Source organism: Emys orbicularis, chromosome 17 (assembly GCF_028017835.1).
Source record: "Emys orbicularis isolate rEmyOrb1 chromosome 17, rEmyOrb1.hap1, whole genome shotgun sequence".
Taxonomy (NCBI): Eukaryota; Metazoa; Chordata; order Testudines; family Emydidae; genus Emys; species Emys orbicularis.
Window position 1 is genome coordinate 14,003,076 of NC_088699.1, and position 26,144 is coordinate 14,029,219.

Genomic DNA, 26,144 nt, shown 5'->3' on the forward strand with positions numbered 1-26,144 from the left:
ATTTATAAATGATTTGTTTGGTTGCGGCTGCCCAAGAAGAGACCCATTTTAGGAGCCATTTGGCTGAGAGAACGGGAATGCAAAGCTGAGCATTTCTGACACTTAAACTGGGAAAGAGACAATCTGTCACCCTTGCTGAAGTTCTTTGGACGAAGTTGTCAAACAGCGAAGAAGAAGAAGAGATAATAGTGATTGGCAGGAGATAGGATCAGCCCTGAAATTATCACAGATGGAATGGACTGGTTGGGGAGCAGGAGATAGAACAGCTAGGAGAAGAATGCTAGGCTGGGAACAGCAGGTGAGTTTTAGGGAGAGGAGAGGGAGAAGCTGGTGAGGCTAAGAAGAATTGGGAATGGCAGAGGGTGCATTAGTGAAGTCCAAAGTGCAGGCCGTTCAGGAGCCATATCATAGCTCTGATACGTATTGGGCTATAAGTTGGCTAGGAAGAACGTTCCTCTCTTAGTAGAGAACTTTATTGCCAATCATGTTTTTCACCTGTGTAATGTTGCATCATCTTTGCACTGATGCTTGCAATGAGCATAGATATGCTGGGAGCAAACACAGATTTACACTTCTCTCTTTTTACCTCTTTGTTGACATGCCCTTCCTTGCTTGCTGTTTTTCTCAGCACAGATTTATCTGTTTGGTCTCTTGAGGTGTAAAAACAACACATTGAGGTAGACTAGCCAACATTTCCCTCACACCGACTTTAATTGACTGAGCAATCAATAATACTGCGACCTGTGTGCAGTGGTCCACAGAGCAATCAGAACCAATATAAATTTGCACTGTGCCCTTTGGAAATCAAACATATTTTTTTGTGGCAGTTCATCAATGGGTGTTTTATTTTTTTAAGCTTATTTCAGATGCAGGGAACTAAAGCAAAATTATTCCTGATCAGCTGAAAACAAAGGGGAAAATGTGCACCATTTAAAATCACCACTCACTGAATCATTCTGCATTATTTCATTCACCAGTTGAGGGCCAGATCCTGCTATCATTGAAACCAATGAGAGACAGGGAGTCCCCTTGATTTGAGTGGAAGCAGGTTCAGGCCTGCAGTTACATCTGGGTGAAATCCTGACCCCAGTTAAGCTGATGGGAGTTTTGCCATTGACTTCAGTGAGCTCAGGATTTAATCCTCTATGTCAAAAAAGGTAGCAGTCCTGCTCCTGTTGAAATCAGTGGAAAACACCCATTTACTTTTCAACATATAACCAGAGACAGACCCAAGATGTCCAGGATGCTACTCAGAGAATTGCTAAAACTAGACTTGTAGCTTGCCAATTCTAATGGGAATGACATAAAATGATGTAAAACAAGTTACTACCATTCCAAACACTTTTGACAGCTGGCGTTCACAGTCATATTCTTCTGCAGAACACTGAAACACAAGACAATGCAAGGTTCATAAAATTATAAGCTACTCTATATGTTCCCTCCGGATCAGGGTTAAAGCATATTTGCCTGGCAATAGGTGGGTAATGGGAAGTTTGCAGTGTTGCTGTCTGCCCTGTTATGCGGATAAACATCCTTAAGGACCGTCAAGCCAGCACCTATAACTGGCATTAAATATTTACTGTGACAGGTATGGCAACTTCCTGCCATATACTTGGGAGACGTTACTGAATTAAGTTTAAGTATCTTTGGGATCCATTGTATTAACTGAATGGTTTATGTATGATTGTATTCTACTTCATGAGGGAGGGGTGCCCCAGCTTCTTCAGGAACTAAAAGCAGTGAGTGATGATTAGGACAAATCACCCAGATTGTAATACCCACACAGAGATACCTGGGAAAGCTCACATATGCTAGTTCAAACTGGATTCTCCAGAGACCAACAGACAAAGAAAGGATTTTTGGATTCATTAGCCTGAGTTTAAACTGATTCGGGGACTTCTTTCTGATCCAGGAAATGGACAAGACCTGTGGTCCACCTTTAGGGAAGGTTGGACTAACTGAGGCCCCATAAAACCGATGGGTGATCTCTGGTAACCTGTTAGCATGCATATGGGAATGTTTATTGGTTTTTTTATATGTTTTCTCTGTATTTGCTTTCGCCTGAAGAATATATGTACTTGCTTAGAAAGAGCTGTGTGGTAACTTGTAACTGCCGGCAATTGTACTGTTCATAGTCCTGGGAGAGAGAACAAAGCACAAGCTTTAGGAACACTGGCTTGCTGGGGATATCGCAGTAGAAGACAGGACGCTGTGCAGCCTTAAAAGCCCTGGTTAGGAGCGAGTAAGACTCACTGCCCAGAAAAGGTGACAGCTGTGAGCCGGAAACCTTTTGGTACGTGCCCTCAAGGGATGACGGATGGGGAATACAGGGGAAGTTACCCTGAAACTGTGACATTTATTATCGTTTAAAACATATCCTTTATTCGGTGCATTTATATGATAGTAACATGTTCCTGAAGATTATTTGGTAATTATTAGAGTGGCTGGGAATTTTCCATCTAAATGCTTTTTCAATGAAAAATGCAGTTTCCCACAAAATCAGAATTTTCATGGGGACTTTCAGTTTTGCCATTCCTCCCACCCCCCTATTTTCCACTAGGAAAATCAAACTGAAATGTTTTGGGTTGGATCGACCCAAATTGAAATATTTCAGTTTGTGAAACGAATCAAAACATTTAGTTTGGGTCAATTTGACATTACTCTATGTCCAGCTGAGCTGCCATGGTGCCTCTTGGGAATAGTAGTTCAAGTGCCTCATGCCCCCATTCTCCTGTATGAGCAGTGTCCCTGGCTGGAGTACATTTCCATGATGCACAGCAGTCTGTCCTCTGGTGGAACCACCACAGTGCATCATGGGAGACGTCGTCTCTCCAGGGAGCCCAGTCCATAAAGGAGAATGGCGGTATGAGATACGTGAACTACAACTCCCATGAGACACTGTGACAGCTCTGACAGACACAGTTCAGTGTCACAAAGAAACATTTTGATCCAATAGTGCTGTAATGTTTCGTTTCTATCAAAACTCTCAAAATAAAACATTTTGACATTTCCAAATCAAAATTTTTCAGAACTTTCCATTCTACCAATTAAAAAAAAAAGATATTTTGACACTTCATCCCGATTTGGGATGAAAACAAATGTGGTAATATCAGAATTTCCCAAGGGATAGAAATTCTAATTTTTGACCAGCTCTAGTAATTGTTAAACTTATTTACTAGGCAACTAAGGATATAAAATTGGCAGCTTTTGGATCACTTATTTATACTTTAGAACCCAAAGCTGCATTGAAGCCAAGGAAACTATCTACTGGCAAACATAAGGGATGTAGGATTGCTACCCATGTTACAATGACAGAAATAATCGGATAGTGATTACATAGCACTTAACGTGGTCAACACTTGCAGTGTAATTACAAATTTATTACATGGATATAAAATTGGCAGCTTTTGGATCACTTATTTATACTTTAGAACCCAAAGCTGCATTGAAGCCAAGGAAACTATCTACTGGCAAACATAAGGGATGTAGGATTGCTACCCATGTTACAATGACAGAAATAATCGGATAGTGAATACATAGCACTTAACGTGGTCAACACTTGCAGTATAATTACAAATTTATTACATGGCTATTTATAACCTATCAAATATATTGAAACCATCTGTGAGGCCTGAGGCTAGTTAGCAGGCAGTGATTTCCCAAGTAGAATTTGTTTCACAGAGAGTTGTGATTCACTCTGGATCAGTATATGCAACAAGAAATAATGAGGATTGCTGCTAGTTACCAGTCATATAGGGATTTCCTGTAAATAAATGTATTGCTGAATTGTCGGTAAGAAAACTCAGGAAGTTTTAAAGGAAAAACAATATCAAACATCACCAAAACAGCTACCTCTGTGAATGGCTTTTCTGAAATGAAATGCATCGAAATAAACTGATTCAGAGTAACTCATGTAAAGGGGGAAGTAGCCTTTGAATCTTCATAGAGTCAGATGTAGATGAAGAGAATTTATGACTTGCTAGACTGGATGTCAAATCAGAACGATGATAGCTGTCTACTTTCATGCTCCTCACAACGAAAATTAAAAAATTCTTATTTCACCGGATTGTTCTTTCCTTCATCCCAGAGGATTCTGGGACTTAATAGAATTGCCATGTGCTGCCTAATAACAAAAAACTAGAAGGTGCAGATGTTAAATGCAATCAGAGAGTGGAAATTAATTAAAAACAAAAACCCTTGCATGCTCAAATAACTCTGAGAAATGAGTACTGTACCCTTTAGCACTTGTAGAACATAAATCATCAGAGGGGGGAAAATAGCAATCTAAACCATCATGAGAAATGTGTTTTAAAAACAACAAACAGAAGCTGAAGCAAACATCCACAAAACCTGTGACCTCTGGATGATAGAGAAGGTTGAAAAGTTTTGACTTTCTGTACAGGTTGCTCTTTGAGCCAGATTCACTGGTTTTCTTCTGAAATGGAGACGCTTTTTGGTTAAGTCACTACAGAACTTGCACCTGGAAATGAATCATAGAATTATACATTGCAATCAGTCAATAAAGTAAATAAATAATGAATATACTCTAGATTTCTTTCTGCATTAATACTTCTCTAGTCCTTCCCTCTCCTGAATTACCTGTTTCGTGTTGTTTGTTCCCTAGTTCGGTGATTTTGCATTTTTCCAGCTGAATCTCATTTTTGTTGTTTTCTGCTATTCAGTCTAACCTGTTGTGCACGGTGTTATTTCTCTGTCCTTAGACTGAGTGGCAGAAGAGCAATGCACTTTTCATCCTTAGATCTTAAAGCTCTTTACAAGGAAGATCCAGGGTCATTATCCCCATTTTACAGATGGGGAAACAAAGGCACAAGTTGGGGCAGTGACTTCCCGATATCACCCTGAAGAACTGAAATTTCCTTAGTCTCAGTCCAGTGCTGTTACTGCTGGAACACACTGTCATGGTTCTGGGGTTAACTGCACCTCTGGCCTCTATAGATCTGCTCAAGGACACCCCATAGAGTCTCAGAGTCCAGCCATCACCTCTCTGTGGGCAAGGACATGTGTCTCAGCCTGCAGATGAGGGATTTAAGTTTCAGTCCCCATGCAATCCACTGTACTGATCCCAGAAGGTCTGTCCCGGTCTCAGGAAAAATGACAGGGTTACCAGTGACCAGGCAGCTTTCATAAAGCACAACACATTTATTTTAGGGCAAAAGCATTACAGAAAGGACATTTAAGAGAATAAACAGTCTACACTCATGCAAAGCTGACCAGGTGTCTCCCATTTTCCACATGGAGGCCCTGGCAGATTCAAGTCTTCAAACCCTTCCAGCAGTGTTTTGCCCTCTTGGTTACAATCTCATGTCAACTGTTGGATCGAAGAGAGGGTTTAGTCAGCCAGTTCAGGCTGACCCTTATATTACCGGCTCTCTCCTTGTCTCGGCCACTTGAACCAGGTCTGAATTCAATGCAATTCATTCACTCCAGGGGTTCTTTACCTGCCCCAGGATCTGCATAATTACCCCCCACTGATTTTAGTTCTTGGCGGAAGCTCTGTGACCCTCCCCCATAGACCTAGAATACCATCCTTAGCTCACAATGATGCATATAACATTTATAGATACAAAAGCGTGTGACTAATCCCAGAGCCTGTAGCATCTGGCCCATCTCAATATAATAGTGTTTGGAAGTGTCCATGTTTCTAAGGTCTCGCATCTATCTCGCACACAGTCACCCAATATTAAAATCCCCAGATACTTAACTACCACCTTCTCTTCATGTGTAGTTCTATTTGCGTTTTCTGGGTTTGCAAGTAAACTACATACGTCGGACTGGAGGGTGACAGCCGTACAAAGTGATGCCAAGTAATATACATGGGAGTGGGAATATACTAAAATCCCTAGTGGAAACCAGTAGAACTTGAACAGACCTGTCGCTTGCTACAGTATGGCCAGCCCCTGCACAGGACTGCTTGGAACTAGTGCGCCCCCACTGGTCGCTTCTCCAGAAGGGTTGGGTAAGAGGCTTCACCCTTCTGGAGCAATGTCAATCTGTGCTACCCTCCGGTCACAGTCTGGCCCTTATTCTTCTATACTATTATCATGACTATGTTTATTATGGTTGTGCCTGGGGACTAACCAAAATTGGGGCTACCCTGTGGTAGGCACTGTACAAACCCAGAGTAGTAGACCTGAGCAAATAATGGAATTTTCAGTTTGAGCACCGAATGAAAACTCTGAAAAAAGAATCTGGTTCAAATTGAAATTTTTTGCTGAAACACATAAATTTGTTTTGAATCAACTGAAACATTTTGGGTTGATTTGAATGAATTTTTTTTTTTAATTTATTTAGTGTCAATTAAAATATTTTGATTTACTCGAAATAATTTGTGTTTTGGTTTTGATTTGTCAGCATTTGTCTGTTTTACCATTTTTTGTTTTCTTTTTAATCTGGCTAAATTTGAAGTCAATGTCAACATTCTGAAATTTTCAAAACACAACATTTTGAAACAAAAAAGTCAAAACAAAACATTTTGAAATGGTTGAAATAAAATGTTTTGTCTTCTTTGAAATTTTGTTCCTGTTTTTTTCTGTATGGAAATTATTCATTGAATTGGGCCCAAATTTGCAGAGAGTTTTGGGGCATGGAAAGATGCATTTTTCAACCAAAAAAAAAATCTATTTGTTGAAAATTATTTGCCGTGCTCTAATAAACAGTCCCTGTCCCCAAAGGCCTGTAGTCTAAATCAGTCATTTTCAACCGGTGGTCCTCAGACCTTGGGGAGTCTGCACACTATGCCGAAGATTTCCAAAGGGGTCTGGCACTTCAATTTGAAATTTTTTAGTGGTCCGCACATGAAAAAAGGTTGAAAACCACTGGTCTAAATAAAGGAGTTCTCAAATTTTTCATAGTGTGGACAGGATCTTTGCTGAGTGATTGCTTCATGGACACCTCCTGTCCCACTTGTGATTCAGCAGCATCAGTCGTCATTGCAACCACCGTGATCACTTGGAAAAGTGATATAAGGGAAGTATTGATGTATTTTTAGCTTCTGTTAATGATATTTAATGGCTGGTAACAAAAAGGGGGAACCAGAACCTTGTGATCCACAGGTTCAGAGACCACAGTTTGGGAACTGTGGTTCTGTACCCGTTAGCTAATAGAGTTGGCTTGACTATACCCGAAAAGGAACCAGAGCCGTGTGACTTTTAAGTTAGGTGATGTGTCGAACAGTAACAGGGAGTCTGTTGGAGAGCAGAATCAAAGAGTGCTACAAAGAAAAAAATGTTTGAGGTGGAGTTACATACAAGTATACAAAGGAGGCACTTACTGAAGTATAGCTGCTTTTTGTACTTTGAGTACAACCTATTTATAGCTCCCCTAATATACTTACACTAGAAAGTGCTATTTATAGACATGAGTGGAAATAGGTAGGTTTGGGGTCAGAAGTTGATGTTTCAGACTTGGTTAAAAGTTCATTTTTCTGAAGGCTGTGGAATAGCTTGAACTGAAGTTTATGTCGGGATTCTGACCAAGGCCCTGATCCAGCAAAGCACTTAACCATGTGAGTACTCCCAAGGAAATCAATGAAACCTGCCATGTGTTGGGATTAAGAAATCCTACATTGAAGTCAATAGATGAATGTAGATTATTCATGTTTAAGTGCTTTCACATTGCAGCTTGTAAAGTTTTCTGCAGTTAACGCCTGATATTTTCCTTTAAAAAACATTTTGTTAGTTTCCTATTATATTTTTAGTTCTGATTTGCTTTTCTTTAAGCTGTCAAAAGATTACTTTTTTTAAATGAATGGATTCCACTGTAATATTTACTGCGCTTCAGCTTTCAGCCCAGCATATGAAAATAGATCTCACTCGAGCTGGCAGTGTCTAATGGGATTCATTGCTACTCCAAAGACTTTATGTACTGAAACTTCCAGCTGTGCTTGATTTGAACAGACTCGTCATCGCTTTACATTATTGTGATTCCAGTGCAAGGAGTGAAGGTGGATACAAGGTAGCATCTATCTTTCACTTATGAATAAAGAGGCCATAGTTAATTCCTGTAGGAACTGAAAATATAGCTATTATGGGTCTGATCCAATGCCCACTGACATTAATGGGAATCTTCCCTTTGACTTCAGTGGGTTTTGGATCAGGCCTTATATGGATGACATATAAAAGGCAATTTAAAAAACAACCACGCAAACATGGAATTATTCCGTAGTATAAGATAGCATAAGGCACAATAGATTTTGTCAAAGCAACAGTGGTGTATGTGTGAACTTTGACTTATTGTGATTTAGAAGCTGTCTTTGGGCTTTAAAAGAATTATTAGAAAATAATTAAGTCACTGCAGCCTACCACTGTGAGCTATGATCTCATCAGCTCTTCCTTGGATGGAAGATCCATTATTATTGTAACTGATTCCCTGCAGGGCACTAGTATTCCCATTAGTCAGATGGGGAACCGAGGCACAAGAAAGTAAGACACTTGCCCAGGGTTACTCGGGGAGTCTGTGGTGAAGGAGCGAATTGAATATCGATCTCCTGAATCCTAGGCTAGTGCCCAAACCACCTTGGGCTAGTTGAAAATTTTCTGATGAAACTGTTTTATGGCAGAAAATTTAATTTTGAATTGAAAACCAAACACCTGAAAATGAAAATTTAATTTTTCAGCTGAAACTAAAATATCTTGAATCAGACATGCTGCCACGATACCTCATGGGAGTTGTTGTTTGGTGCCCTTGGTCCTCATTATCGTCTGTGGACTGGGCTCCCCAACTGGTTTTCATCTGCCATGATGCACTGGGGCCACAGAACTCACATGGTATACCACCTCTTCTCCCCTGGGAGAATCATGGTGGATCATGGGAAATGTAGTCTGACCAGGGAGCCCAGTCTCTGGGAGAATGGGAGCATGAGGCACCTGAACTACAACTCCAATGAGGCACTGCAACAGTATTTTACAAATATTTTGATTTTTAGTTTTTTGATGAAGATGAAATTTTCTGCAGGGAAAAGAGCCCTATTTTCCAACCAGCCACCTTTTCATCTGTTTAAGTATATACATTTTATTAATTTTGCAAAAGCAAAGGCCACAGAGGCACCAGCCATGCAATACGATCAATAAGTCCTGCAGGAGACAGTTATAATACAAAGAAATATTTGTGCAGATAAGTGGCTCATTGCACATCCCCATGGGCAAAGGGGAGCAAATTGGATAGAGATAGGGCAGTGAAAGCTGATGAGGGGAACTCACCTCTATGTCATGTTCCTACTTTCCCAGTAATCTTCAGAATCCTACTTTGTGCAGCTGGAAATAGCATGTTGGTGAGGACTGGCCATCCACCTTGGAATGCTCCCTCTGGGACCCATGTGGGTGAATACAGTATGGGTACTAGCAACATTGACTTCTGCTCCATGCCTCTTATTAGGGAGTGGGCACTGGGTTCCTCTGGGGTTCCCTGAACCATCCCCCTTCAAGAGAACATTCATCAGAAAGTCTGTGGTTCACCAGACAGAGTTTCCCGGAGTCCTCTGCCTTTCTTGTTGGTTTTATTACTGAAAGGTACATTATGTCCCTGGGTAAACTGAAACTGATCAGTCAACATCCTTGCAAACAATGCACAAGTAAGATAAACGTAACTGATGACATGTTAAATAAGGAATGTGTTCGTATCCTAGCAGAGATTATAAAGAGCTGACTGACGTGAGATTACTGAACCTGTTAATAGCTGATTATCTCCCTGAAAGGTGTTTAATAAAACATCCTATGTTTTCTTTCCAAATGCTTGTTGAAAAGACAAACCTATTTAACAAAACAAAACAAACCACAAATCCCTTAAAGTAGGAAGGCTTCACAGCTGGCTGAGACTCCAGAATTGACGTGAACCAAAATGCCCTGCATTTTAAGCAGCTATGACCACTGGGGAATTTGATGGTGAAACTTCGATGTTAAGAAAGCCCTGAAGTATGTCAAACTTGGATAACCATCAGTGCCCTTAATGCATTGACAGAACATGGACACTCCAGGATAGGGAATGACTGAGCAGTATGGAGTTTAAAGCGGCTATGAAAGGCTTGAGGTGTGAATGTCAGATTTAAAACAAAAACAATATCAGATGTCAAAAACTGAGCCAGGGTTGGGAAGAATGATGGATGATTTCTCTGGTTCTCACAGCATTTTTATTGATCTGTGGCTGTTTATAGCTGTAAAACAGTTATAAATTAGAGGAGTGCCATGAAAAGTAGTGGGGGGGGGGGGGGGGAAATTGCCAGGAGGTGGTTTAAAAGGTATACATCATGATTTATCAGACAAGAAAGAAAATGAGTATTTAGGGCTTCATTTGGGAGATAAGAGTCTTCTATGAGAGAGATTCAACTTCTAAAGGCAGTTTTTTGGGCCAAACGTGTTATTGGCTGGAGACAAAAATCTCCTATTTAGATTGATGCGACTTCGTGTAATAGTGGAGAGATGTTGTGGTGATGTGGGTGACCTCATTAAAGGGTCATGCTTAGGTTATATGAATCTGCATGTAGCAGAGGAGTGTGCCTAGGTTCTCTTACCCTGCAACAAGGTCATGGTTTTATGACCCTGCTTGTATGATGGACAAAACTTATCTGCTTACAAATGTGCTGACAGGCTTAATTCATTACTTTTTCTGAAAAGCACTCTGAGTCTGTTGTATCCCAGGGTTGGTGTGATGATTATAATTCTAGAAACATAGGAATAGCCAAACTAGATCAGAACAGTCCACCCAGAACAGTCCATCCCATTTCACACACAGCTCAGAATCAGATGCTGCAGAGTGATTCAGAAAAACCTCAAATAAATATTTATGCAATAATTTGCCTAGGGACTTTTGGATTCCTAGTGGTTGTCTTATGCCTGAAAACTTGAGGGTCAAACCTCAAACCAGGAGATTTTTTTAATCTATATCTTTATATATCCTGGTTACTATTACTGGAACATTAACAAACATCTCATTGGTATAATAAAGAGAGATGTATATTCCTTGCATGGAGAGGTTAATGCACTGTGATGCTATTTCACCCTTCTTCTTTTCTTCATTATTGCAGAAATCCGTGAAGCCTTTCGGGTGCTGGACAGGGATGGGAATGGCTTTATCTCCAAGCAGGAGCTGGGCATGGCTATGCGTTCTTTGGGATACATGCCTAGTGAGGTGGAATTGGCAATTATCATGCAGCGCCTTGATATGGATGGTAAGTCGTTATTATTCTTTGAATTATAGTAGTGCTGGGTGCTGTACAAATACATAGTGAGAGGAAGTCGCTGCCTCAAAGAACTTACCATCTAAATAGGCATGACAGACAAAGGGCTGGAGGGGAAACAGAGGCACAGAAAGGTGGAGTGGCTGGTGCAAGGTCCCACATGAGTTCAATAGCAGAGACAGAAATAGAACGCAGGACTCCCGACTCCCTGTCCTATGCCCTATCCGTTAGACCATACTGCCTCACCTTATAAAATTCCCCAGATGAAACCTTTACAAACAGATTTTCACTAGCAGATAGGACTGCCCTATAATTTCCAAGCAATGTCCAGGTGGAAGTGGCAAAATAGTGCCTTTCAAAGTATCCCGCTAAGCCATTTCCTCCTTAGTTTTGTTTTCAGATATGTATTGTGAATACGGTGCTCATGAAAGGTGCCAGCTGATAACCCAGGAAACTGAAGTCCTTTATTCATTCACAGAGCAGGTACAACAGTGGTGCAAGCTTCCCCACACTGTCCCTTCTATATGACTCTATTCTGACCACCTCTAGGAATGAGAGGGTAGCTCCGTTTCCATAACCCATTCAAATACTTGGCTTCTCTGCTGTGCCAACTAGAGGTAGTCCTGGTGGTGGTTTTGTGGATGCTTGTTCACTGAGAGTTAGACTGAAACCACTAAACATGTTTGATTCAGTCACTAAACAGATATCAATTGTGAGGACTTTTTGGTTATTTCTGGGCTGCCTTTGAACCAGTGACCTTGCGTTGGAAGGCTTTGTAGCCTGTTATCTGTGTCTTGAATGCTCCACGCCTCTGAGCAATCCAGTCCTTTATAAGCCATGATGTAATTCTGCTGCATCATGCATAGCTTGCAAATGAAAGTTGCTGTAGGTGGGGCTTTCTCATGCTGTGTCTGAAATGTGGAAGCTTTGGAAGTTTTGATGAGCAAGGCTTTGAAAAGGATGGAACGAGGCCCTGTGGAGAGATCTCCTTCAAATAGTTACTAACATATAATAAAAGAAAAGGAACCCATTATTAAAGTGAATAGAGGAATAGGACATCAAGGCTTTTGGAACCATGGGGGGACTCTCTTAGCTGATGTACATCTGCAATCATACTAGTTCAGAATAAGGAGCCATCTTTAAAATGTCCTTAGAGTTATAGGTCAGAAAAGCATTTACCTTTCTAACAGCTAAAACGTGCATAGATGCTGGACTAATGAGCAGCTCTTCTCTCCTGTTTCTGCAAAGGCACATAACAGCATTGAAAAATTATACAAAATGGTGCAAAGCCAAATGGAAAACATTATCGTGTATGCAGTACAAATACATTAATCATGTCAGGCTGCAGAAAATTTGGTGGGTTTTTGGTTTTAGTGTTTGTTTTTTATAGTAAAATCTTTCTGGTCATCTAAAGAAGTTTTTCAAATGAAGAGTATTATAAATCTGCAAATGTTAAGTTGAGAGTGTTGATATTTTTCGTGGGCAACAGATGCAGTATGGAGTGTAGCTAATAAAATGCTGCTTTTAAATAAAATTTGCTCCTTGTTACAAATGTGTGAGCGAAGTGCAAACTTCAGATGTTTCCTAGGTTTAGTTCATATGCTGCTTTGGTTTAGAAATTGGGCTTGGAATCTAATGGGCACAGAATTTCTCACATGATTTTTGGTACTTTCTGTTTCCAGTTAGGACAGATATACCATGATCACAGGCTCTCTCATTCTCTATGGAATGTAAAAGAGCATGATAACCTTTCTATAGAATGTTCAAAGTATCCCATAGAATTCTATAGCAGGGATAGAAATCAATAGAAAATGGATTCCATACGGTGGATTTTAAAAATAGTGGAAAGTATCTCATTCTTTTGAAAAAAAATTCTATAAGTTTTAAGAGTAGTTTCTATAGAGCACTATTGTGTCCATCCTATTAAATTCTACTGGATTCTTCCATAAGGGTGATTTTGCTTTAGGTTTTACAAAATGATGTAGTACAGATTCATACACTATTTTAGCTGAGCCCGAAGTTTTTAGTACAAAGAATGATTTGGATAATGACTCCAACTCCGGTCCATCTCCTGTTATTCTCTCATTCCTGATATCTGGAAGCTATGGAGATCTCTAGCATGCTGTCATTTCCACTTCTAGTATGGCTGGGACCTGTAAGTGCAGAGGTGGCATGAAAAGGTAAAAGAGGGGAATAAATTAAATGAACTTCTGAGACCTTTGACAAAGTTTCAATGTGGGTTTTGCATAAAGCTTGGGAGGTGAGTCTTGTATCTGAGCCAATTCACCCATCCTGATCTAGCTTTTCTAGCTGTTTTGTTTATTCTTAATTATTCATGTTTCTAAGGTGCCTATTTTCATAGTATTTTGACTGAAGGGTTTCTGGACTAGAAGACACATGCATGTGATGTAAAGAACATAAGAACGGCCCTACTGGGTCAGACCAAAGGTCCATCTAGCCCAATATCCTGTCTTCTGACCAATGCCAGGTGCCCCAGAGGAAATGAACACAACAGGTAATCATCAAGTGATCCATCCCCTGTTGCTCATTCCCAGCTTCTGGCAAACACAGGCCAGGGACACCATCCCTGCCCATCCTGGCTAATAGCCATTGATGAACCTATCCTCCATGAATTTATCTAGTTCTTTTTTGAAATCTGTTAAGTCTTGGCCTTCACAACATCCTCTGGCAAGGAGTTCCACAGGTTGACTGTGCGTTGTGTGAAAAAATGCTTCCTTTTATTTGTTTTAAACCTGCTGCCTATTAATTTCATTTGGTGATCCCTAGTTCTTGTGTTATGAGAAGTAGTAAACAACACTTCCTTATCTACTTTCTCTACACAATTCATGATTTTATAGACCTTAATCATATCTCCCCTTAGCCGTCTCTTTTCCAAGCTGAAAAGTCCAAGTCTTATTAATCTTTCCTCATATGGAAGCCATTCCATACCCCTAATCATTTTTGTTTCCCTTTTCTGAACCTTTTCTAATTCCAATATATCTTTTTTTGAGATGGGGCAACCACATCTGCACACAGTATTCAAGATGTGGGCGTACCATGGATTTATATAGAGACAACATGATATTTTCTGTCCTATTATCTATCCCTTGCTTAATTATTCCCAGGATTCTGTTTGCTTTTTTGACTGCCGCTGAACATTGAGTGGATGTTTTCAGAGAACTATCCACAGTGACTCCAAGATCTCTTTCTTGAGTGGTAACAGCTAATTTAGACCCCATTATTTTATATGTACAGTTGGGATTATGCTTTCCAATGTGCGTAAAGGATAAGTGGACTCAGAGTTTAAAAAGACAAAAACAAAACAGAAAGATTAGTAGGGAAAATTCTTTAGGCAGTGCAGGAGCTGGGGGGGATATTATGAGAAGAATTTATTTAGGCTGCAAACTGAGCTAACACAATGCAGCTCAAGGTTTTCTTTTCTTTAATGGATTGCTCTTTTCCACAGCTTATCTTGAAACATGTAATGAGAACCTGAAACCGTATAACTCGCTTCCCTTTCTTTCTCTTGCTGTCTCAATGGGGATTGTTGGGTACTCAGGGCCTGATCCAAAGTCCAATGAAGTCAACGGAAATTGACTTCTCTGGGCTTCGACTCAGGCCCTGTACTTGCAGATATAGATCTACCCAGCCAAGTTTCTCTCTGTCGTATATTCCTGATGAGGGATGCAGCACTTTGTCAGAATAAAGCCAGAAAACTGAAGCTCTTGGCAGTGCTTTGCCTACATTTATCTCAGTTGGGATGCCAGGTTGCATGATAAATCATTATGTACAGTGTGCAATCATAAGACCCCCACAGTACGTGAGCGCTACGGAAAAGACAATAAACCCTCTGTGCATTTGGGGGTATATGACTGATAAAGATATAATGTGCACGTGGATATGTTAGCCAGATGTGTGCTTCCCCCCAGTAGGCTGATGACAAGGCCTGCTAATAGTAAGGTAATAAAATTGGCAGTGGTTTATGTGTAATCTGAACCAGTCTGTGCGGACCTAGTACAAACATAATGTTTTTATCGGTCAATACCTTGGGAGTATCTTTGGATTGCAAGATGGCAGAGGAACTGTATCTGCCTTGCCTTAATTAGCTGACAAATTGATTATAATGACACAATCAGAATCAATCGGCCTTTCCATTCCTGTATGAACCCCATTTTGTAAGGGGGTTGAGAATGAGAACACAGCTATTAAAAATCTGTTTCAGGTTGAAAATGAATAGAAGCCTTAGCCCGGGAGCAAGTTTCTTACCCAGATTGGATGAATTTGTGTTTATAAAGAAGAGCCACCAGCATGAATAATGTGGACAGTTTTTGATGGCTTGGCACTCATCCTAAACTAAAATAACAGCAGCATGTTTCATCTACATAGTCGCCATTGTCCTGAAGGATCTCATAGTGCTTCACAGGTAGGGTGACCAGGTGTCCTGATATTATCATGACCATCCCAAAATTAGGGGCTTTGTCTTATATATGCAACTATACACCACCACCACCCCAAAAGGGAAGTGTCCTGATTTTTCACTCTTGCTATCTGGTCACCCTATTGACAGATTATACAGGAATCACTTCCTATCCCACTGAAAAGCAGCTACTTCTGGGATTGTAACGTGGTAGTTGTTTAACAATGCGAAGAGTAACCACATAACAGGTTAGGACAGAAATAAAGGAGAATTTTATATCCCATTGAAAAAGCAGGCAGAAGTTAGGTTAGGTAGAAAATGCTGGTAGAATTCTAAGTAGAAGTGGTAATTGTCCAAACTGGAATTTGACCAATACCTCAGTAAAAGTGCCATGCAGTCTTTAATGCCCATGAGTTTTCAGCAACACCATGTTTGCAGCAGCCCAGTGCCCCGTAACACCATGTTGGGGCATTAGTTCATTATTGAGATAAAGAAAAGAGACCCACCAAAAGAACTTGCGTCAGTGGACTGAATTTTTCTCAGGAGTTTTCCCATCCAAGTGCCGACCAATGCTGACTTTTCCAGCTTGTATGATCTAATCCTAACCCCAGTTTAGAATCATCTGCAATGGTGCATCGAAGCATATATTGTACTGTACTCTCTCAGAAGGATTCTTAGGACAGTTGGAACAGAGAGAGAAGTTTCTCAAATACCTGATTATCTCTCTTGAAATTGGCTTTCAGTTGTTAATCATTCAGTTTGGCCACAGTGTAATGATTTATTTTGAATTGCATTTTCTTTTATTGGAATCGATTATGTCCTGGTTGTTCTTGCCACTTGCTCTGGAGGGAAAAAAAAAAAAAGCTTTTTATTTTCCTTTTGGTTCTTATGAGCATATTATCCCACAAAATGACTGCATTGTAGAAAAGTGTAAGCATCTAGTTAATTCATTAAAAAGATAATGACATTTAAACCTCATGGTGGAACTTTTTTCAAGTATAAAGAGTATAACTATGGAGGCTTGGATGCAACAGATGTGATGATGACAAGAGCAGGGATGGATATGAATAATTTGTCAGAGCAATGGACACAGTTGACAGGAGATGGGAACGTCTTTGGGATGAGATTAAGATAAAGGGATGGTGGTTGGTAAAGTAGAAAACTTGAACTGATTCACAAACCAATAATCTCAATGAAAGCAGTTTGAGCTGAAATGTTGGTGTCCTTTGGGCTTATATAGGCTGATGATTCTGAATGAACATTATTTAGAACGGATTTGTGTTCTAGTGTAGTGAAACAAACTGGATTATGTGTATCTGTGCTGCTGCCCTCTTAGGGATGGCGTTGGAATTGCTCATTTGAGTGTCAAACCCTGTAGCGCAGACAGAGATGTTCTTAACTCAAGTGGTAGAGACATGTGAGTTCAGAGCTATAAGAGCTGAGTTCTGTCATTGCTGGGATGACAAAGATGGTGTGCCTGTGGTGACAACCGTGAACTTACAAGCGACCACATATTTATTATCATGGTGTGGTTAGTACTTTACTTCATGGTAGTTATATGCTATAGTTCTGCCTGTTATGCTGTGGGCCCTGTTGTTTTATATGGAAGAGGCAAAGTGAGCCTCACCGGGGAATAGGGTTACGGGCTAGAAGACTGGCCAGAGCTGGGAAGCGAGTGGGTTTGAATCCTGCTCTTTGTGCTGCTGCTGCAGTTCTGGGTCTAGCAAATGAAACAAGATGTCTGCAGATAGGAATGTGCACGCTCATAATGAAATCTGCACTAAGGAACCCACTTTCAACAGGCAGCTCCCCCGTAGCAACTGACCACGTGAAAGTGTCCCCAGGAGGCTTCCAGGACAATTCTTTGTTGTGCATGTTAGGTAAAGGGGTAACATGCAAAAGTTTGTTGGGCACTATCTTCCCCCTGACCTTAAGGGGGGTGTCTGAGATTATAGGGAGAGCAACATATTCACTTTTCACATGAGGCTAAATTCTGCCTTCCCTGGGGTGGGCGTGCTGTGTGGGGGCAGACAGTGAGCCCTCTTCTCCCTCAATGCATCCAAGCAGGGGCCGGGCAGCACAGTAAGGGCTAGAGCAGCGGTTCTGAAACTGTGGGTCAGGACCCTAAAGTGGGTCGGGACCCCATTTTAATGGGGTCGCCAGGGCTAGTGTTGGACCTTCTGGGGCCCGGGGACAAAGCCTGAGTCCCACCGTCTGGGGCTGAAGCTGAAGCCTGAGCCCCACTGCCCAGGGCCGAAGCCCAAGGGCTTGAGCCCTAAATGGTGGGGCTCAGGCTACAGGCCCCACACCCGGGGTGGCGGGTCTTGGGCTTCGGTTTTGTTCCCCTCCCTACGCGGGACGGCGGGGTTCGGACGGGTTCAGGCTTTGGTCCCGCCCTCCTGGGGTCATGTAGTCATTTTTGTTGTCAGAAGGTCTCAGTGCAATGAAGTGTGAGAACCCCTGGGCTACAGGGTAGGGAGGGAGGATGGCTAAATATCAACTGATGGTGTTTCTCAGCCCCAGGTAGCCTGGGAGCACCCCTGCAAGGACCTGCCCTACTGTGCACCAGGTGGTAGCGTCTGGAAACAGATGCTGGGGGTACATGACCCTGCTAATGTTTGCATCAGCCATGGGGATCACTGGTGCATTTGCTTCCCCCCAGGCTAACTGAGCCATTTTCCCGTACCAGCCTTATGCAGACAGAATGGCTAAAGGAACCTCCACAGAGCTGCTGCCACTCCGCTGCCCTCCCTCCTATCATGATGTGGGTCAGGTAGAAAACAACACAATTTAGCATATTATGATACCAGCACATTCCCTGCCCTGTGCGTCTCCTCTCGTATCTTTGCGAAGGAGTAAGCATCCAGCTGCCTTCTCCCGAGCACGGCCTGACTGAATGCAAAATACTTCCCCTGAATACCAAACTCCGCAGCTCTCACTGGAGGCAGGCACTGCAGGTCAGCGCAGTTATTGAATTTCTTAAAAGGGCTGCTGCTTATTTTTTTAATTTTTAAAGTCTCCTTACCATTTTCAAAGGTATATTTCAGCCAAGGAGAAGGGTGGCTGCTGCAGAGGGAAATATTTTAGCCATTTTTTTTTTTACTGTTAAAAAGAAAGCTAAGGGGAAAATAATATATTGGGAATATTTCAGGTCTCTAAGGAAACCTAATAAATGACCACAGTCGTATTGCTTTACTCGCTATCGAAAGGGGCTGAATGAAGGTGGTATAGCAAGCCAAGTAGAATAGGATAGAGTAGAGTGTGGAAAAACTGCTTCTCATTCCTGTGTGTGTGTTGGGGGGAGACCAATGCTTTCATCCCTGTGAGGATGAGGTGCATCCTGTGCAAGGTAGGCAATGCTTATGCCCTGTTTTGAGGATACAAGCAGGTCTTAGATTGTGTGTTAGCTCTCTGCATTGGGATGAGACAGCAGAGGGCTGTTCAATACACTTGAATATTCACCAGATGCACAATGGCCGTATGTGAACACACTGGATGTCATTCCTCAGATCTGTGATATGTGCTCTGACACCATGGACCACATTCTGCCTGGCTTACACCCCAGGGCCCACTGATGCCATTGGGGGAGAACAACATATTCACGTTTCCATTGCCTCGGGTGCAATTGAGGTAATTTAGGCCTTGTGTTCCTACCTATATGCTGAACTGCATAACATTAACGTGAACGTTACAGATCATGGGTGTTTCATGTACCGTGTGCTGGGTAATAACATGAAGGACTCCATGCTTATAATATTAAACCAGCTCTTTATTAAGAGAACTATTTACAGAGATGCTGTGATGGCAGCTAGTATTCTAGCCATGTGCACGCAGACTGACTTCCTGGTGCCTTCTTCAAACTCTTCCCTTTTGCAACTGTGCTCCTCCCTCCAAGTTCCATGCATGTTGCTACAATGTTGAATACATACCTATCTTTCTGCAGTCTTGTTAGCAAGTTGGGATGCTCTGTCTTTATAGCCTTGGGATGTAAAATGTATTTTCTGTGCGAAAAAAGGAATAGTTTGTACGATTTGCCAATTAGCAGGAAAACTAATAAAGATATTGAAAAACAGCATATTAACTACTGCATTTTCCTATGTAGTGAGCCCACCATTTAAACTAGCCTCTAGAAATAAAAAAGATGAATCTGTGACTCACCCTGCTTGAATTTAACTGTTAGGGCTATATGCTCCACTGGTATAAGTAAATAAAACTCCATTGAAATCAATGGAGCTATATACCCATAATGCAGAGAAGTTGGCCCCATTGTGTAAACTTCCCCCATAGTTAGGGATTCTTCTAGCGCTCCCTTTTCTGATCTTACTTTTGGGGTACAGTCAGGTTGAGCTGTTACAAGATTGAAATACGGTTGCCAACCCTCCTGGTTTCACTGGGAGTCTCCCAGAATTGGGCTCTATCTCCCGGAGGCTACTGAAGCCAACCTGGGAGATTTTAGGCCGCTAAAAGTCCGGCGGCGCAGTGGGGCTAAGGCAGGCTCCCTGCCTGCCCTGGACCTGTGCCGCTCCTGGAAGCAGCCAGCACGTCCCTGCGGCCCCTGGAGGGGGCAGGGGTCTCCGTGCGCTGCCCATGCCCTAAGCGCCCACTCTACAGCTCCCATTGGGAGGGGGGAGAAGCGGAGCGGCGGCGCGCTCGGGGGAGGAGGCGGAGGTGGAGCAGAGGTGAGCTGGGGGGGGGGAGCGGTTCCTCTGCTCCCCCAGGGTTACTTCTTGCGGCCCTCCCCGCACCCCACACCGCCGCAGCTCACCTCTGCTGAGGGCCAGCTCCCAGCTTTTTGTGCCCCAAGCAGAAAAAAAAAAGGAGCCGGAGTGCCGCCCCAAGCACATGCTTGGAGGGGTGGTGCCTAGAGCCGGCCCTGTGTGGAAGTACCAATTGCACTGAAAATTCTATGGGAAAAATAAATTTCTCCTTTAGAAATTAAAAGCTGAACTTTCTTGGGCAGCTGTGCCAGCTGAACTCAACTAACAGATTGCTGTAAAACACCAGGTCGCAGAATATTAGATCCTTTATTAGGAGCTTTGCTTTTTGCTGTACTGTGTGGAACAACCATGAAATCCACATACTATACCGGCTGAAAGCATTTTCTTGTATCGTAATGCTTTTTTTGTGTGGCTTTAGCAGGGTGGATAATTCATTGTGTTTCAATGGGAAACTCTGGAAAAGATGAGTGGATCCTAAATTGAAAAAAAAAAAAATTAAATAACACAAAACAAAAAAAGCCTCCTGCCCTGGGCAACACTACAGAATTACTTTGGTATAATTTGAATATAATTACTTTGAATAATCTACACTACTGAGTGACATAGTTGTACCGACCTAAGTGCCGGTGTAGACAGCTCTGTGTTGGCAGGAGAGCTTCTCCCACCGACAAAGCTACTGCCTCTTGCTGAGGTGGATTAACTATGCCGACAGGAGAGCTCTCTCCCGTCGGCATAGAACGTCTTCATTCAAGCGCTGCATTCGTGCAGCTGTGCTGATTCAGCGTTTCAAGGGTAGATCTGCCCTAAGACATCAACAGGAAGAGAACAGATTGCTTGCCACAAGCACTTCACTTGTTCCTTGTACGTGAAAAACGACCTTGCTCAGATACAAAGTTCTGCTAGCTTAAATCATATTGCTTAGCTGGGCACTGACTTGGATGACCCTAAGGAACTCTCACCCCTTACAGGCATATGACAAACCTTTCATTCCAGCTAAAGAGCTTTATCAAGTCCAGCTATTTTTTATTTTAGTAAAAACCACTTACAGCTGCTCTTATTTGTTCTGGGGATGGGGGCAAGATACCTCTCTTCTGTACAATAATAGATTTTGTAATGTGCTTTCCAGTGCAATAGGAAATGGGGTCCAGAGAGAGATCTTTGTTCACCTTTCACTGACGACCAGTATTGTTAGAGCTCTCCTCCTTTTACTCCGTCATTGTTGAATAGGAGAAGCCTGTAGCATCTTGGATAAATGTTACGGAAAAGTATGTTAGGCTCTTTCTTTCTTTCTTTCTTTCTTTCTTTCTTTCTTTCTTTCTTTCTTTCTTTCTTTCTTTTACACAGTGCTGTGAAGACTAAACCATATTACCATCAATATTATATTTTAATTCATTCTAATTGTCTGATCTAAATAAGCATAGCTGGTCTGGTAAACTAAGTGATTGCTGAATGAGTAAATTGATTATTAGATTGAGAACCAGATGTTAGATGCTCCTCTCTCCCTTTTTTGACTTCAGAGCTGGCTCATAAGCTTCTCAACATGCAATTTCATAGTTTAACTCTCTTAGGATGAGTTTCTCTCCCATGCTTTAAACCAAATGTGAGGGGCGGGGAATGGGATATGGCTGTTGCATATTAACTAGGACTTTTAGAAAGTATTGCCTCTACCGGACTTCTCACATAAGTCACTTAGAGCAGCACTTTTACAGGCAGCCACTAATTGTTGATTATTGTCCAGCTTCTTGAAGCCGAGTGTTGAGCATTCACAAGTACAGTTGGGAGTTGTGGTTGCTCAGTACCCCTGAAATATCAGTTCCATAGTGTCTCAAGTTGGGCATTGAAAATGAGTGGAAATTTGCACAAAAGTTGGCCCCGATCTTTCTTTGCCTCAGTTCCCAACTGTAAAATGGAGATAATGATACTCTCCCCCCCTCCTCACAGAGGTGTTGTGAAGGTGAATGATTGTTTGTGAGGCAAGTAGGATACTACATTGATGAGCACCATTTAAAAAAAAAAGCCAATGAGCAATAACAAATTCCGTGTTCAGTGCAGGGTCTGGCGGGTGTGCTTGGGGCCACATAGTGATGAGGATAAAAAGAAATACTGAACAGCTCTCTCATTACCTGAAGACTGGGACATCTTGTGCATTGACTGAGGCCAGGGTTTGGTAGAAAAAACAGTATGTGATCGATACAGGATCCTAATGCACATGGGGATTGCATCTTTAAATTCTGGCACTTCTATCTTTGACTTTGCAACCTCAATAATTAAAAAAAAGAAAAACAACCATAGGGGTTGTGTGTGTGTGTGTGTGCACGGGCAGTTTGTATGGACTATGTGTATAGTTCCTTATACTTAATTATCAGCTTCCCAATTGTGTCAAATGTTGCAGAGCTGTCTGGTAACTTGCCGTTCTGGGAGCCTCTTAGGCAAAAATGATTAGGGTCTCATCCAGCTTGACCTGTTTTTGCTTTAGCTGATCATTTGGCCAACTGTTCATCTACTGCAACATGTAAGACTTTCTGAAATTGTAAGGGATCTGCAATAATCCTTTCACTTTTACACACTGCCTGATAGCCATCACTCTCATCTCCTAATGATAGCCTCCGCAGTGCAAATGAGGCTATTTCTGCAGAATAAGTATTGATAGCTTGCAGCAGGTTGGCCCGATGGCCTAGTGGCACAGCCAAAGGACATGGAGGCAAGCCAGGGACAGCAGGCCCTGTAGTATGTTTACCTGCAGTGCAGTTATTTGGAGAGAGAGGTAATTTTGAGGTTATATGGTTTTCAAGGGATTGTGTGGAGCTGACATATCACTTGACACATGCCTGGTGAATTTTTACTGCAATGTAAGTTGCTGTTATCATTGGACTGCTCTCCTCTACCCAAGTGCTAAAAAGCAACCTGCTCATTTTTGACTCGTAATAGATGTTGTGGAGAGCAAGCACCAGTCTCTCTGTTTAACCCAGCGATTCTCAAACTGTGGGTTGGGACCCCAAAGTAGGTCGCGACTCCATTTTAATGGGGTCTCCAGGGCTGGCTTAGACTTTCTGGGGTCTGGGGCCAACCCGAGCCCCACCGCCTGGGGCTGAAGCCGAAGCCCGAGGGCTTCAGCTCTGGGCAGGGGGCTCAGGTTACAGGCTCCCTGACTGGGGTTGAAGCCCTTGGGCTTTGGGCCCCACCCTGACCTGGGGGGAGGGGCTTGGGGTTTGACTTTGGCCCCACCACAGGGCAGCGGGACTCAGGGCTCAGGCTTTGGTCCCCGCTCCTAGGATCGTGTAATAATTTTTGTTGTCAGAAGGGGGTCGCGGTGCAATGAAGTTTTAGAATCCCTGGTTTAATCTACTGGTGCATGTATGTTACAGATCCCACTCCGTGCGGCTCCACAGAGGATATGAATTGTTACAGCCCCCAGCTTCAGAGCTTTAGCTCTTTAGCTCAAACTGTAGCAGCTCATGGTTTTAGCTCAGAAGGTCCCTATTCAGTTCCTGGTATGTGGGCCAAGATGGCAGCTGTCACATCTGCATCTCCAAGATCTGGTTTGAGGTTTAAACCAGGCTGAGGTTTAAATGGATACTCATCAGGGTAACTTGATCTCTGGTGTTAGACAACAAGCTTCTATCACTCGTTCCCAGGTGGAAACACCTGAGCTGAAGTTACAGCCCTAGTCTTCGATCACTGTCTTGCAGGGTCAACAGCTAGAGAGGGTCCTGCTGGCTCATATGAATAGGCTAAGAGTTTCTTCTAATGGGGACACAGTCATTCAGTCCTTGGAAGAATTCTCAACTCCCTTTCCTTGCAAGGGCAATGAACAAATGCCAGTCCCTTGAAACAAGGTGCAACTGGGAAGTTCTAAGATTACCCCACTTGCAGTGTGGATAGATAATAGAATCATCGGACGCAAAGACTTGGTCGTCAGTTCAGCTCTCTGGTTCTTGCAGGCAGATCCCAGGCCAGGGTAAAGCTGAGTGATTCTGGGGTTCCCTCCCTTGTGGGCAGAACAGACAGACAAACCACTAGCTCCTTGTCTTTGGTCTCCAGCTGATCCCTTCACAGGGTGGATGTAAGTCCGACTCTTCCCTCAGCTAGGAATCCCAGTCCAACCAAATCATGGGGTTTTATGTTTACCCCTCATGATCCACAGCTGCCAACTCACACCAAAAAGATGGGCTGCTCCTGGAGGTATTTAACCACTGTCCTGAGGCCAGTTAAGTTTGGGGTATGTACAACGCCTCACAGCCAAACTGTCTAGAATGGTATGTCCTGAACGGGGTCTTATAATTTCTATTTATCCCCCGTTTGTAGAAACGTGTCTTTAATCCTACAGTGAGCTGTAGAGAGTTCACATATCTTCAATAATAGCAAGTTTTTGTAATTTGTTCAGGAGGAGCAAGGGAGAAAGGGCATGGTGATTTTTAACAGTTTGTGTCTCAGCAAAATCTGAACAGAATTTCATGGGACAAAGAAAAGGCACTTGTGCAGCCTGCTGGTGTTTCCCAGTGCCCACAGTCAAAGCCCTGCTGCAAACAACGGAGGCGTAAGAGCTTCACAAAGTAAAGGCCACCAGGATCTTTTACAATGGAAAAGGTGAATTATATGAGTTCATGCTAGAATGATCATGCATTATTGCTTGGTGGGACTTAGTGTGTATGCGGGCATTAGCTCAGATAGGCCAGAGAGACCTGGGTTCTCTTCCTGACTCTTGCCACTTGTTTCTTGCGTTACCTTTGGACAAGTGACTTTACGGCTTTCTGTGCCTCAATTTCCCCAGCTGTGAAAAGTGGATATTATTATTATTGTGAGGCTTTTCATTAATCTTTGTAAAGTGCTTGGAGATCTTAGAACAATTTTATACAATAAGTTTAAAATATCATTATACTTCGCTGTCCTTCCCATCCTCAAATTGTCCTTCCAACCCCTCCAAAACAAACACCCACGCCCCAGGTGTAATTAGTTTTTTTGTGAAATGAAGTTTTTTCCCCACAGTGTAGAAAACCCACATGCTGAAGACAAATGCTCAGAGACACATGTATGTTAAAAATATGGCATCATTTTTATAGTGAAGGTAATTAATTATGGAACAACTTATTTAGGGATGTGGCAGATTGTCCGTCATGTGCGATCATTAAGCCAAGATTGGATAGTTTCTAAAAGAGATGCTATAGCTCAAACCGAAGTTATATATTCAATGAAGTAACTACTGGGTGAAGTTTTTCGGCCTGTGTCATGCTGTAGGTCAGGCTAGATGATCATAATGGTCCCTTCTGGCTTTAAAGTCTATGAAACAGGCACGCAACTTTTCTTGAAAATAGCTCAGTGGCTGTAGCTGTATAATTTTAGAGCAGAGCAGGGTGGCAATCCCAAAATCCCATCATTTTCACACACCATTACCATATGGCTGGAAAGAGTGACACGGACAGGATAGAGAGTCACTGCCGCTAGCTATTAAGAGAATAAAAATGAACGGAAGGGTCATGCATGCTTGTGACCCAAGCTGCAAGTGACTCCCTCATTAATTCAAATATATCCAGCTAGCCGCATTCTGGAGGTCAAACACAAGAAAAATGTGGGTACTTATCAGTCCACACACACCAGATTATTATCTCCATTTATATATGTGCCTTATCCTTTGTGCCATGGCCAGGGTTTTTCAGGAAGTGTTCCCCTATGTGCTAATTTAGCATCAAAATCTTTGCCTGAAAATGTATTTACGTTTGCAAAGTCCACTGTCCTTGAGTGATTTCTCACTGCTAGAGAATTGGTCTCCCTTTCGCGATCCCACTCCAGGAAATGGGAGCAAACCAGGTTCTTCATTGTC

At 42.3% G+C, this 26,144-nt stretch overlaps 1 protein-coding gene across 2 annotated transcripts in view; it reads left to right on the forward strand.

Annotated features, from left to right (window-relative positions):
• CALN1 (calneuron 1) overlaps window positions 1–26,144 on the forward strand; it is a 151,077-nt gene that overhangs the window by 41,931 nt on the left and 83,002 nt on the right. For both annotated transcript variants that reach the window (XM_065418486.1, XM_065418487.1), the window contains exon 2: window positions 11,039–11,182. In XM_065418486.1, coding sequence (XP_065274558.1) covers window positions 11,039–11,182 — 144 coding nt within the window. The remainder of the gene's footprint in view (window positions 1–11,038; window positions 11,183–26,144) is intronic.